At 43.5% G+C, this 15,504-nt stretch overlaps 1 protein-coding gene across 3 annotated transcripts in view; it reads right to left on the minus strand.

Moving 5' to 3' along the window:
• Positions 1-15,504, minus strand: part of lonrf1 (LON peptidase N-terminal domain and ring finger 1) — a 76,252-nt gene that overhangs the window by 17,740 nt on the left and 43,008 nt on the right. For 2 of the 3 annotated variants that reach the window (XM_072496820.1, XM_072496819.1), the window contains exons 10-12: positions 13,825-13,987; positions 8,316-8,465; positions 2,228-3,526 (exon numbers count right to left, since the gene is read on the minus strand). In XM_072496820.1, the coding sequence (XP_072352921.1) occupies positions 3,362-3,526; positions 8,316-8,465; positions 13,825-13,987 (478 nt within the window). In that variant the 3' untranslated portion in view covers positions 2,228-3,361. Of the gene's footprint in view, positions 1-2,227; positions 3,527-8,315; positions 8,466-13,824; positions 13,988-15,504 lie in introns of those variants that run through there. The other variant, XM_072496821.1, reaches the window with a different exon arrangement.

Here is a 15,504-nt window from a genome sequence, read left to right on the forward strand (position 1 = left end):
ATCTCTCCATCATGAAATGGAGCTCTAAGGTGCCATCAGGACATGGTGATCAGTAACATGATAGTACACATCCAAAGGTGAAAGTAGAGTTAGCACTGACCTCGAGTGGCTCAGCAGGATCATTATACAATTATTGACAGGCATTATTAATCAGAAGTGTGGCAACACTGCCTCTTGCATGGTCTTGCCATTTGGGAGAGACATGGCCAAAGAGTTTTGACAAAGCAATCAATCGTAACTTATTCCCTTCATTGATACTGTTGAGAATCACTCTCACCATTGTAATCCTCAACATTACCCATCTCACAAAGGCCAATAATTTCAAAATTCCAATTCGAGTTTGTGCCCTCAGCAAGAGTCCATGAGGTGCTGCTAGGCTCCAGGGTAAACTATAATCCTCACAGGTTCATCAGGAGGATCACAAACCTCTGACATCACACCCAGCCCTCTAGCAGACATTTAAAATGACAGCAGTTGGAACCAAGTTCCATGGCTTTGCATTGCGCATGGGAGAGTGGGAACTAAGAGGAATAACATCCAGCCTTAAACATGGAAGATTTCACACTGCTTGGAAGCACAAAAGATTGCAGTGCTTGTTGAAACCAAAACCCACACAAATAAAACTCATTGCAAAGTGCATTGATATGAAAAGACTGCAACATTGATCACAAAAAATACTTACTGCATCCACAAACTAGTGTCACAGCATCAGGACGGTCACTAACTTGATGAATGGTTCGTAGGAGTCCAATTAGCTCCGTCTCAGATGCAAGGGTCATGTGTTTTGTGCAGCCATAATTTTGATATGGGAAGTGCCTTTCATGTTTCTGATGTGGAACTATAGGCCAATCACTGATGCAATTGAATGTGACTGAAATGGAGGAAAAAAAGGGCACATTTGGGGATGGGCAGAGGATTCATTTCGTATATTTGAATGAACGTTGGACCTTGCCTCACATCAATTAACCATTAAATACCTGAGATGTGAGGATGCATAAATGTGAAATATATTTACAATTGTGAATATACAGTGGATAAACACCCGTGCCATGATTGTGCACTCAAACATAAATTTTCCTAACTACTGCTGTGTTGAGGCGCTGCCCCAACATCCACAGCAGAGGGAGACTGCTGTGCCTGAATATCTGAGATGACTTGGGAAGGTGTCCTCTGGAGGTATGGACGGGCCTAGCCGGTTACGGGTCTGCTTCTCTGGGAAAGGTGCATCCCTCTTGGTCTGACCCATTGGGAGTTGATGGCATCACAGGCAGAGGGGAGTTGAGGTCACCCTTGGAGATTAGGGATGCTACCAGGATGAAAACAAAGCCTGGCAGGTGCCTTGAGGTATTTGTGTGGGTAGCAGCTGGCCATGGGAGAGATTAATTCTCCATTGGAGTTGCAGGCATCAGTATGTCACAGCTGCAACTGCAGGATATTATGGGGAAAGCAATGGTAGGTAGTAATATCCTAAAAGGGCATGGGAGCTGTCATCTCGTTTATGACAATCCAATTGCTTAAAAGATCAGATCGTGTTGCAGGAAGCAGAACAGAAACTGGTGGAGAGGAGATGCAATATTTTTACTCCGTTAGGAAGACTTACTACTACTACTAATAATAACTTATTGTCACAAGTAGGCTTCAATGAAGTTAGTGAAAAACCCCTAGTCACCACATTCCGGCTCCTGTTCGGGGAGGCCGGTACGGGAATTGAACCCATGCTGCTGGCCTTGTTCTGCATTACAAGCCAGCTGTTTAGCCCACTGTACTAAACCAGCCTCATTAGAATCTTGTGATGATATGTGATTACTGCACAGTACATAGTATTTTTCAATTCTGTGAAATACTATCTTCAAGACTGTGCAAATAGGCTTGGAGAAGTGGTTTTCCTGGTTTGTCACCAAACCCTCTACACGAGTATTAGATGCAAGACTATGTGCATTGCTTCGGACAGGGTTTTAAGATTACAATTTTTTAAAACAATAGGTTGCGAATTATCAGACATATTACTATATTTTTAAAAAATTTGTTAAATAGAAATTGTCCAAAAAGTGTTTGCACAAATTTTTATAAAATACAGTATACAGATGCAAGCACTGGAGAGTAGGCCTATTCAAGGATACAGTCCAGACTGGGTATTAAACGTAAAACTGAAATTTGTGTGATCAACATTAAATCAGTACGGTGAGTGAAAAGAGACTCAATTCTATTCAAACGACATTAGACCATGAATGTTTATTTCTGATCTTTATTTTATTCAAAAAATAAATTAAATGTACAAGCCAACGCTGGAATTTTGTAGAAACCTTTTACAAATTTACAGATGAGGACGTCAATACCTGGCACAATGCCAGCACCTAATTAGGAAAAAACAAATCCATGGAGCAAAGATACAAACCATGACAATACTAAATGTACAGAATTTCGCTTTTTAAAACAAAAACAGACTCTTAAGAGCTTATCGTTCACTTTTCAGCGAACAGATAGATTAGCCAAATGTAATCTCTTATTTGAGTTGATATAGTTTCAAAGTCTAAAACCTCCAGTTGTTTTAAGGTTGGCTCCAATTTGCTGTAATTAGAATCTTGTGATGATACATGATTACTGCACAGTACATAACATTCCACAGAATTGAAAAATTAGAATGTAGCATTAAGAAAATCTGGAATCCTATCTTGCCTGACGGATTCATGACTAAATGCAACGTTTCCCCCATGTAATAATAAGTCACATAGAAAGTCCCTGGTTTGATACCTGGCTCTATGTTGAGTTGGCAGTTTTTGATCAGGGTTGTGGGTGCAATGTGGCTCTTGTTGGAAAGTGAGCATATGCTGCGAACGAGTGAGGGCACATGTTGCATAGCTGCAATGGTCAAATAGGTTCTTGCACATCAGTCTCTCAATTGGCAAGTATTGAAGGGCTGCCAGCACCCATATCCGAACAAAATTCAGTCAATTCAAGATAGTGACAAATCCAAATCATGATGGCAGTTTTCAATTTCTAATTATATTCCTCAAAGGCCAGAACATATCTGTAGTGCTCTGAACTCACTGCATTTAGCACAGGTAGTTCAAGTAATCAGTACAACTTCAAAACTAAGTACAGAAATCATGGAATTTCTGCCGGTTCAAAATTTCACAGAAATAGCTTGAAGTAGAGTATGGTTTATCACAACCACCCTTCTTGATAGGAAATAAATACGGTGACGTTTTTCTTCTTTTCCAGCACATTTTACAATTCCATTCAAGACCATGCTTGCTTTGCATCTCACTCAAACTAGCATTGCATATGAAACAGTAGCAAATAGTCCAATCATGATTGGAAACAGGACTGGATGGTACTTGAAGCAAGTCCAGGCTGATTGTCACTTAGATTGATCTCTTGCACTGGAGAAGTATGTCAAAATCTTCTGAATTTTAATTAAGCGGCTCTTCAAGGATGTCATAGACAACACAGAAAGCTGATATTTGGGATCCACAGGAAGAACAGCAAGAAGCCACCAACACCAAGCAGGTCCATTTGGAGGGCCCTAAATACAAATATTGTTTTAAGGAAAAACATTTGCATTTACATAGCAGCTTTCACAACCTCAGGACATTGCAAGTGCTTTTCAGCGAATTGTGTAATTTTAAAGTCTGGTCACTTGTAACATAAAGGGCCACACAACAGTCAATTTTCACAGTAAAGTACCAACAAACAGCAATAATAGTTTTAGTGGTGTTGATCAAGGGGTAAACTGTATTTATTCAGGCTGCTAATTGATCAACATCAACTCAAGCTTACATAAGTCCCAGTATTTCAAAACTCCAGCTGTCTTTGAACTTAAAATAGAGCTTATATTAACAATGTTTATGATTACACATAGAATGCCATAACAATGTGGGTGGCAGTGGTTAGCACTGCTGCCTCGCAGCGCCAAGGGCCCAGGTTCGATCCTGGCCCCAGGTCACTGTCTGTGTGGTGTTTGCACATTCTCCCTGCGTCTGCATGAGTCTCATCCCACACAACCCAAAGATGTGGTAGGTGGATTGGCCATGCTAAATTGCCCCGAATTGGAAAAATAAAAAAAGTGCCATAAAAATGTAACTTACATCATCCATTCTAATCTGAAATACTGTGCATTACTACTCTACCACTACTTCACTTTCTATGCACAGCTTTTAGCCATCACAGCTGTCATCTAGCAGTTTCCTTCCTAAATTCCTCCATCTTGCTTCATCTGCCGTCACACATTCAAAAGTCTCCTTATGGCTACCCAATTCATAGCAAAATTCAGATAGTTCATGTAATCAGTACAACTTCAAAACGAAGTACAGAAATCATGGAATTTCTGCCTACTCAAAATTCACAGAAATAGCTTGGAGTATAGTATGGTTTATCCCTTCCTAGTAGGAAATAAATACAGTGAGGTTTTTCTTCTGTTACAGCATATTTTGCAATTCATTCAAGACCGTGCTGCTTCTTACATCTCAATATGCTAGCTCAAACTATCAGGCAGAAGTGAAGCTGGACGAATTGTACACAGTTAATAACAACTACGAAACAGAACACGCGGAGGCCTTGTTCATCATGGCCGGGACTTCAACAATGCCAACCTCAAGAGTGTACTGCCACAATTCCACCAACACTCTTGACCACTGCTACACAAAAAACAAGGGCACCTACTGTTCCATCCCCCAACCGCACTTTGGGAAATCAGACCATAAGACGGTGCTCCTTCTCTCGGCTTACAAGCAGAAACTTAAACAGGAGAATCCGGCTAAGAAGGTCATGCAGTGCTGATCCGAGGAAACAGAAGAGCTCCTACGTGACTGCTTGGAGACAATGACTGGTCCATATTTAAGGACTCAGCAACCAGCCTAAACGAGTATACCACCACCATCACAGACTTCATCAGCAAATGTGTGGACGGCTGCATGCCAAAGAAAGCAGTACGTACGTTCCCCAACCAGAAACCATGGCTGAATTGGGAGATTAACTTCCTACTGAAGGACAGATCTGATGCGTTCGAGACAGGCGACCCGGACCTATACAAGAAATCCAGACTTCCGCAAAGCCAACCGGGATGCCAAGAGACAATATCAGACCAAGTTAGAGGCACAGACTAGCATTACAGACTGTCGGCTGTGACAAGGCCTAAACAACAAACGGGCTACAAAGCGAAGCTGAGCAGCACCTCCGGCAGCAGCGCACCCCTCCCCAATGAACTCAATGCATTCTATGCTCGGTTTGAGCAGGAAACCATCAATCCGCTGTCAACTGCCTCAGCAGCCCCGGACACACCCATACCCACAGTCACAACTTCCGAAGTCAGATGGGCTTTCCTGAAAGTGAACCCTCAGAAGGCAATAGGTCCGGTCGGGGTCCCTGGTCGTGCATTCAGATCCTGTGCGGACCAGGTGGCAGATGTGTTTGCAGACATCTTCAACTTCTCCCTACTCCGTTCCGAGGTCCCCACCTGCTTCAAGATGACCCCCATCATTTAAAAAAAAAAAATTTATGAGTCATTTAAAAAAAATAAATTTAGAGCACCCAATTCATTTTTTTCAATGAAGGGGCAATTTGGCGTGGCCAATCCACCTACCCTGCACATCTTCGGGTTATGGGGACGAAACCGACGCAAACACAGGGGCGAATGCGCAAACTCCACACGGACAGTGTCCCAGAGCGGGATCGAACCCTGGACCTTGGTGCGTGAGGCAGAAGTGCTAACCACTGCGCCACCGTGCTGCGCTGATGACCATTATCATACCGGTGCCAAAGGGGAACCAGGCAACGTGCCTCAATGACTACCGTCTGGTGGCCCTGATCAATCATAACAAAGTGCTTCAAGAGGTTGGTCATCAACTCCATATTCCCAGGATGCCTAGATCCACTGCAATTCACATACCGCTGCAATCGGTCCACAGCAGACGCCATCTCCCTGGCCCTATACTCATCTCTGGAGCATCCCGACAACAAGGACTCCTACATCAGACTCCTATTTATTGACTAAGCTGCGCCTTCAACACCATAATCCCAGTCAAGCTCATATCAAAGCTCCAAAATCTAGGACTTGGCTCCTCACTCTGCAACTGGATCCTCGACTTTCTGATACATAGACCACAATCAGTAAGAAGAAACAACAATACCTCCTCCACGATAGTCCTCAATACTGGGCCCCGCAAGGCTGCGTACTTCGCCCCCTACTATGCTCCCTATACACACACACGACTGTGAGACAAAATTTGGTTCCAACTCCATCTACAAGTTTGCTAACGACACGGCCATAGTGGGCCGGATCTCGAATAACGACGTGTCAAAGAACAAGGAACAAAGAAATGTACAGCACAGGAACAGGCCCTTCGGCCCTCCAAGCCCGTGCCGACCATGCTGCCCGACTAAACTACAATCTTCTACACTTCCTGGGTCCGTATCCTTCTATTCCCATCCTATTCATATATTTGTCAAGATGCCCTTTAAATGTCCCTATCGTCCCTGCTTCCACTACCTCCTCCGGTAGCGAGTTCCAGGCACCCACTACCCTCTGCGTAAAAAACTTGCCTCGTACATCTACTCTAAACCTTGCCCCTCTCACCTTAAACCTATGCCCCCTAGTAATTGACCCCTCTACCCTGGGGAAAAGCCTCTGACTATCCACTCTGTCTATGCCCCTCATAATTTTGTAGACCTCTATCAGGTCTCCCCTCAACCTCCTTCGTTCCAGTGAGAACAAACCGAGTTTATTCAATCGCTCCTCATAGCTAATGCCCTCCATACCAGGCAACATTCTGGTAAATCTCTTCTGCACCCTCTCTAAAGCCGCCACATCCTTCTGGTAGTGTGGCGACCAGAATTGAACACTATACTCCAAGTGTGGCCTAACTAAGGTTCTATACAGCTGCAACATGACTTGCCAATTCTTATACTCAATGCCCCGGCCAATGAAGGCAAGCATGCCGTATGCCGTCTTGACTACCTTCTCCACCTGTGTTGCCTCTTTCAATGACCTGTGGCCCTGTACTCCTAGATCTCTTTGACTTTCAATACTCTTGAGGGTTCTACCATTCACTGTATATTCCCTACCTGCATTAGACCTTCCAAAATGCATTACCTCACATTTGTCCGGATTAAACTCCATCTGCCATCTCTCCGCCTAAGTCTCCAGACAATCTAAATCCTGCTGTATCCTCCGACAGTCCTCATCGCTATCCGCAATTCCACCAACCTTTGTGTCGTCTGCAGAATACAGGAGGGAGATCGAGAACCTAGCGGAGTGGTGCAGCGACAACAATCTATCCCTCAATGCCAACAAAACTAAAGAGCTGGTCATTGATTCAGGAAGCAAAATACTGTACACACCCCTGTCAGCATCAACGGGGCCGAGGTGGAGATGTTTGCAGCTTCAAATTCCTAGGTGCGCACATCACCAAAAATCTGTCCTGGTCCACCCACGTCGACGCTACCACCAAGAAAGCACAACAGCGCCTATACTTCCTGAAGAAACTAAGGCAATTTGGCATGTCCACACTGACTCTTACCAACTTTTACAGGTGCACCAGAGAAAGCATCCTATCTGGCTGCATCACAGCTTGGTATGGCAACTGCTCGGCCCAAGACCGAAAGAAACTTTAGAGAGCCGTGAACACCGCCCAGTCCATCACACAAACCTGCCTCCCATCCATTGACTATCTACACCTCCCGCTTCCTTGGAAAAGCGGGCAGTATAACCAAAGACCCCTTTCACCCAACTTATTCAATCTTCCAACTTCTTCCACACCTTACTCAATCTTCCAACTTCTACCATCGGGCAGGAAATACAAAAGTCTGAGAACATGCACAAACAGATTCAAAAGCAGTTTCTTCCCCACTGTTACCAGACTCCTAAACAACTCTTTTATGGACTGACCTGATTAATACTACACTCCTGTACGCTCCACCTGATGCCAGTGTCAAGACATTTATATTTTGTACCTTTTGATGCCCAATTATGTATTTTTTTTTTTTCAAGTACTAAATGATCTGTTTGAGCTGCACGCAGAAAAATACTTTTCACTGTACCTCGGTACACGTGACAATAAACACATCTAATCCAATCCAAATTCATTGTATATGAAAGTTGCCTTGTGTCCTCCAAAACTTGCTCAATTCTTGCTCTCTGTGGATTCCCTTTCTCTTGGAAAGTAGAATGGTGCATCACACTTGGTGTGCAAAGGGTAAGAATTTGAAGAGCCCACAATTCATTGTGGCTTACATGTAGACAACACTGAAGTACAATATTATTCATCTTGGCATCCATATCAAGCAAATTAAGTATGATTTTATGACAGTTGTAATACCTGCAAATCCGATTCTCTCTCTGGCATTGGTCCAAAATGCTGAAGGATTTGAATGTGAAATCTACTCTTCAAGTTTTGAAACCATCTGCAAGCTTGTGCATATACTTCATCATGAAGATCCACAAGTTTATCTAACTCCTCTCCTTTAACCTGAAAACAAATAAGTTTATATTTGAACACTGACTTTCAAAGAACTAACAGCAACAAATCTTGTTAAATAGTCTGTGTTCCAGTCAATATGCCACACTGGAAAATATTTATGAAATTTGCTAACAGCAAAGATACAGCACGTTACATTAATAACCACGAGCAAATACTGACAAGATTACAGTACAAGGAAACTATAGGGAAAATAAACAAAATTAAATTCAAACTAACTGTCTGGTTGAATCTCAGCAGAGGGAATGATATTGTACATTAAGAACCCTTCAATACCTTCTCAAAAGCAAATTGAACAAATTGCATTCTTGCCAATATCACCAACATTGCTAGAAGAGAATAAACACATTTTGGAAACTGAAAAAAGAATGCCAACTGGTTGTTTAAATTCTTTCTTGGAATGTGGATGTGATGCAATTATTGTTCATTATCAGTTGTCCAAACTGATGTCTTCATTGGAACTATTGCAATCTCTATGTGACAATGCTCCAACAATGCTTTAGATAGGAGTACTGGGATTTATATCTAGTGATGAAGAGGAAATGGTGAATATGCCCAAGTGAGGTCAAGCGAGTGCCTTGCAGGGAAACAAAGTGTTACGTGTTCCCATTTAACCAGCTGCTCTCCTACTGCCACGATGAGAGTTTGGGAGGTGTTTCCAAAGCCTTGGTAAGTTGCTACAGGGTATCCTGTGGCTAGTACACACAACAGCAACATTACACAAATAGATGTTGCTCCTATTGAGAACTGCTTGTCTGGATTTCCAATCTGATTTGCTCTTGGTCTGGGAAGCTCAGATAACTTGTCGTAAAATGAATTAGTTACACAGCTAGATATAGGTGTAAAGGGGTATTATACAGTTGGGATTACAGAGACATGGCTCCAAGGTGACCATGGATGGAACTAAACATCAAGGGTTATTCAGCGTTTAGGAAGGACAGACATAAAGGAAAAGGTGGTTGCATTGTTGATACAAAATTGAGGAAAGATATTAGCACAGACTATGTGGAATCTGTATGGGTCAAGTTATGAAACCCAAGGGGCAAAAAACATTTGTGTGTGGTATACAGACCACCAAACTGTAGTGGTAATGTTGGGAATAGCATTAGGCAGGAAATCAGAGATGCATGTGATAATGGAACATCTGTGATTATGGGTGGCTTTAATCTGTATATAGATTGGGCGAGTTAAATTAGTCACAGTACAAAAGAGGAATTTCTGGATTGATATTTTGAGGAACCAACAAGGGAACATGCCATCTTGGACTGGGTATTGTGCAATGAGAAAGGATTAGTTGGCAATCTAGTTGTGAGAGAACCTTTGGGGATGAGTGACCATAATATGATAGAACTCTTTCTCAAGGTGGACAGTGAGGTAACTGATTCGGAGACCAGGGTCCTGAATCTCAATTAAGGTAACAATGATGGTACGAGGCATGAGTTGGCTATGATGGCCTGGAAAAATTCCTGAAAGGACAGTGGACAGACAATGGCAGGCATTCAAGGAACAAAAGTTGTTTAATCCCATTTGGCACAAGAGTGGAAAGGGAACTGTGGCCAAACCATGGCTTACAAGGGGAATTAGAGAAGCATACAAATAGTGTATGCTTTAAAGAAGAAGTATACAAAAAAAGCCAGAGACTTGACGATTGGGAGCATATGAAAGTACAAAGAACAAAGAAATGTACAGCACAGGAACAGGCCCTTCGGCCCTCCAAGCCCGTGCCGACCATGCTGCCCGACTAAATTACAATCTTCTACACTTCCTGGGTCCGTATCCCTCTATTCCCATCCTATTCATGTATTTGTTAAGATGCCCCTTAAATGTCACTATCGTCCCTGCTTCCACCACCTCCTCTGGTAGCGAGTTCCAGGCACCCACTACCCTCTGCGTAAAAAACTTGCCTCGTACATCTACTCTAAACCTTGCCCCTCTCACCTTAAACCTATGCCCCCCAGTAATTGACCCCTCTACCCTGGGGAAAAGCCTCTGACTATCCACTCTGTCTATGCCCCTCATAATTTTGTAGACCTCTATCAGGTCTCCCCTCAACCTCCTTCATTCCAGTGAGAACAAACCAAGTTTATTCAACCGCTCCTCATAGCTAATGCCCTCCATACCAGGCAACATTCTGGTAAATCTCTTCTGCACCCTCTCTAAAGCCTCCACATCCTTCTGGTAGTGTGGCGACCAGAATTGAACACTATACTCCAAGTGTGGCCTAACTAAGGTTCTATACAGCTGCAACATGACTTGCCAATTCTTATACTCAATGCCCCGGCCAATGAAGGCAAGCATGCCGTATGCCTTCTTGACTACCTTCTCCACCTGTGTTGCCCCTTTCAATGACCTGTGGACCTGTACTCCTAGATCTCTTTGACTTTCAATACTCTTGAGGGTTCTACCATTCACTGTATATTCCCTACCTGCATTAGACCTTCCAAAATGCATTACCTCACATTTGTCCGGATTAAACTCCATCTGCCATCTCTCCGCCCAAGTCTCCAAACAATCTAAAACCTGCTGTATCCTCTGACAGTCCTCATCGCTATCCGCAATTCCACCAACCTTTGTGTCGTCTGCAAACTTACTAATCAGACCAGTTACATTTTCCTCCAAATTATTTATATATACTACAAAGAGCAAAGGTCCCAGCACTGATCCCTGTGGAACACCACTGGTCACAGCCCTCCAATTAGAAAAGCATCCTTTCATTGCTACTCTCTGCCTTCTATGACCTAGCCAGTTCTGTATCCACCTTGCCAGCTCACCCCTGATCCCGTGTGACTTCACCTTATGTACTAGTCTACCATGAGGGACCTTGTCAAAGGCCTTACTGAAGTCCATATAGACAACATCCACTGCCCTACCTGCATCAATCATCTTAGTGACCTCCTCGAAAAACTCTATCAAGTTAGTGAGACACGACCTCCCCAAAGTAAGCTAGCAGGGAATATGAAAATTGACTGTAAATGTTTCTATAGGTATGTAAAGAGAAAAAGATTGACAAAGACAAATGTGGGCTCCTTACAGTCAGAAACTGAGGGAGGGAACATAATGGGGAACAAAGAAACGGCTGAGGAACTAAATTCCTACTTTGCTTCTGTCTTCACAAAGGAAGACATGAATAATGTACTGGAAGTTCTGAGAAACACAAGTTTTAATGAGGAGCTGATGGAAATCAATATTAGTAAAGAAATGGTTTGGGGGAAATTTATGGGGTTCAAGGCGGATAAATCTCCAGGACCTGATAATCCTCATCCCAGAGAACTGAGGAAGTGGCTCTAGAAATAGTAGATCTATGGTGGTAATTTTCCAAAATTTGTTAGATCCTGGAACAGTTCCTACAGATGGGAGAGTAGCTAATGTAAAGTCTGCTATTCAAAAAGAAAGATAGAGAGAAAACAGGGAACTATAGACCAGTAAGCCTAATGTCGGTAGTAGGGAAGTTGCTAGGAACCATCATCAAGGATTTCACAGTACAGCATTTGGAAAGCAGTGGTATAATCAGACAAAGTCAGCACGGATTTACAATAGGGAAATCATGTTTGACAAATCTACTGGAATTCTTTGAAGATGTAACTAGTAGAATTGACCTGGAAGAACCAGGGGATGTGGTTTATTTAGACTTTCAGAAGGCTTTCGAGGTCTCACATAGTAGATTACTATGTAAAGTTAAAGTGCGTGGGATTTTGGGTAGTGTCTCATAGAATTTACAGTGCAGGAGGCCATTCGGCCCATCGAGTCTGCACCGGCCCTTGGAAAGAGTACTCCACCAAGCCCATACTCTAGCCCGTAACCCAATAACCCCACCCCACCTGTTGTACACAAAGGGCAATTTAGCATGGCCAATCCACCTAAGCCGCACATCTTTGGATTGTGGGAGGAAACCGAAGCACCCGGAGGAAACCCACGCAGACACGAGGAGAACGTGCAGACACCGCACAGATAGTGACCCAAGCTGGAAATCGAACCTTGGACCCTGGAGCTGTGAAGCAACTGTGCTACCACAAGAGATGGATAAAAAGCTGGTGAGCAGACTGGAAGCAAAGAGTTAAATAAATGGGTCTTTTACTGATTGGCAGGCAGTGACTAGAGGGGTACTCTAGGGATCGGTGCCAGGACCCCAACTGTTCACATTATATATTAATGATTTGGATGAAGGAACTAAATGTATTATGTCCTAATCTACAGGTGATACAAATTTGGTTAGGGGGGCGAGCGGTGAGGAGGATGCAGAGATAATTCAGCAGGATTTGGACAGGCTGAGTGGGCATATGCATTGCAGATGCAGTAAAATGTGGATCAATGTAGCAAAAACAAGGCGGCAAATTATTATTTGAATGGGTGAAAATTGAGGGGTGGATACTCAGTGAGTCCTTGGTGTCCTCGGGCATCAGTTGTTGAAAGCAAGCGCTTAGGTACATCAGGCAATAAAGAAGGAAAATGGTATGCTGGCCTTCATAGCGAGAGAATTTGAGTATAGCAATAGGGATGTTTTACTGCAATTGTATAGGGCATTGATAAGGCCAAAATGAGTGCAATTCTGGTGTCCTTCTATGAGGAAGGATGGTCTTGCTTTGGAGGGAGTGCACAAAGGTTTACCAGGCTGGGATAGTGGGACTGTCATATGAGGAGACACTTAGTCGCTTAGGATTACATTCATTGGTGTAGAAGAGGGAAAATGGAATCTTATAGAAACTTATAAAATTCTAACAGGATTAGATAGGGTAGATTCAGAAAGAATGTTCCAGATGGTGGGAGAGTCCAGAACTAGGGGTCATAGTTTCAGAATAAGGTGTAGACAGTGGGAGGAGAGATTTTTTTCACCCAGAATGGTGAATTTATGGAATTCACTGTCACTGAAAGTAGTTGAGGCCAAAACGTTGTGCGATTTCAAGAAGGAATTAGAAATAGCTCTAGGGGCTAAAGGGATTTTGAGAGGGGCGGGGGGGGAAAGAGAGGCGGGTTCAGGGTATTACATTTGATGATCAGCCATGATCATAATGAATGGCGGAGCAGGTTTGAAGGGTCGAATGGCCTACTCCAGCTCCTTTTTTTCTATGTATGCTTTCATCTCATCGGGCAAGTCCATGCTTGACCATACCAATACACCAAAGTACTTCTTAAAACTGAAAAGGCATGCAAAATTATTTATCATGATAGTTAAGAGGGAAATTTGCATAGCTGCACTCCTGATGTAAAGTTTTGTCCATTGAAAGCATACATCAACAGTTCAAAGTGTAGAGATCAGTGGCATCCTATATTTTCTGTTCATTGCAACTAATGGAGATCTGCTATACTCCATCTGCAATCTGTGTAAGGTTTAAGAACTGAAAATGATATTTACCTTAATATCTTTTAAGTATTCAATATTGGCAATATAATATCCATCTTTTTGCCCTCTTTGCAAAACCTTGAAACAACTTCCTCCGACAGTGTCCACAATAGATCGCCCATCAGGAAGGAAGTGAATGTTTCTTATATGCAGCATACAGCCATAATCTGTAAATCTGTAAGTAATGCAGATTATATTTATGAAATCAAAATTGGATTTAAGAAATAGGAGCAGGACCCTCAAGCCTGCTCCTGCATTCAATAGATAATATTGATGGTTCATCATCTAAATCATAGAATTTACAGTGCAGAAGGAGGCCATTCAGCCCATCGGGTCTGCACCGGCCCCTGGAAAGTCACCCCACCCTACCTCCGTAACCCACCCAACCTTTTTTGGACACAAAGGGCAATTTTTTAAGGCCAATCCACCTAACCTGCACAAACTGGACTGTGGGAGGACACCCACGCACACACCGGAAAAACGTGGAGACTCCGCACAGACCGTGACCCAAGCCAGGAATCGAACCTGGGACCCTGGAGCAGTGAAGTAACTGTGTTAACCACTGTGCTACCGTGTTGCTGCCCATCAGAAACACCTTCCTGCATTATTCCCATATAGAACCATAGAATTGCTCAGCACAGAAGTAGGACACTCGCCCCGTATCTGCACCAGCTCTCGAAAGTGCTTCCTATAGCCTTAGCTGTCTGAATGAATCACTTTCAAATGTATATCCCTGAATTCCCATAGTATCGAAAAACCTTTGACTTTAGAAAAAAAAAGTATTTTATTGGACGCATTTTCAAATATATACATAAGGGGGACAAAAATAAATGCAGCAACAGCAAACAGCTACAACATCCTCACCCCTCCCACAACCAAATTTTCTCTTCTCCACTCTACCTGCTGCCAGAGCTCTCCCCCCCCCCCCCCCCAGCTTTTTAAACTTGTAACCCAAAATAACCCACCCCAATGACTCAATACTCCTTAAAGAAGTTAATGAACAGCTTCCACTGTGAGGAGAACCCTTTCTCTACAGTTCTGATGTCGAACCTGATTTCTCCAAGTGCAAGAACAATGCCAAATCGCTCACCCATGACTCTGCACTCGGCATCTACAAGTCCAGGCAGCACCACAAAATCCGTCTCCGGGCTATCGGTGAGGCAAAGGCTAACACATCAGCTTCTCTACCCACCTACACACCCAGATCCTTCGACACTCAATATCATAGAATTTACAGTGCAGAAGGAGGCCATTTGGCCCATCAAGTCTGCACCGGCCTTTACAAAGAGCACTTGACTGAAGCCCACTTAACTACCCTATCCCCGTAACCTAGTAACCCCCACCTAACATTTTTTGGACACCAAGGGCAATTTAGCATGGCCAATCCACCTAACCCACACATCTTTGGACTGTGGAAACCGGAGCACACGGACGAAACCCACGCACACGGGGAGAACGTGTACTCTGCAGACAGTGACCCAGCCGGGAATCGAACCTGGGACCCTGGAGCTGTGAAGCAACTGTGCTATCCACTATGCTACCGTGCTGTCCACATATCGCCACCTCTAGATTCGGAGCTACTGTTACCCGCAAAACCTTTGACATGATATCTGCAAATCCTGTCCAAACCACCTACCCTAAACCTCAGGACACGCCCAAAACATGTGGACAGGGTTCGCCGGCCTCCCCACA

Source organism: Scyliorhinus torazame, chromosome 3, assembly GCF_047496885.1.
Source record: "Scyliorhinus torazame isolate Kashiwa2021f chromosome 3, sScyTor2.1, whole genome shotgun sequence".
Taxonomy (NCBI): domain Eukaryota; kingdom Metazoa; phylum Chordata; class Chondrichthyes; order Carcharhiniformes; family Scyliorhinidae; genus Scyliorhinus; species Scyliorhinus torazame.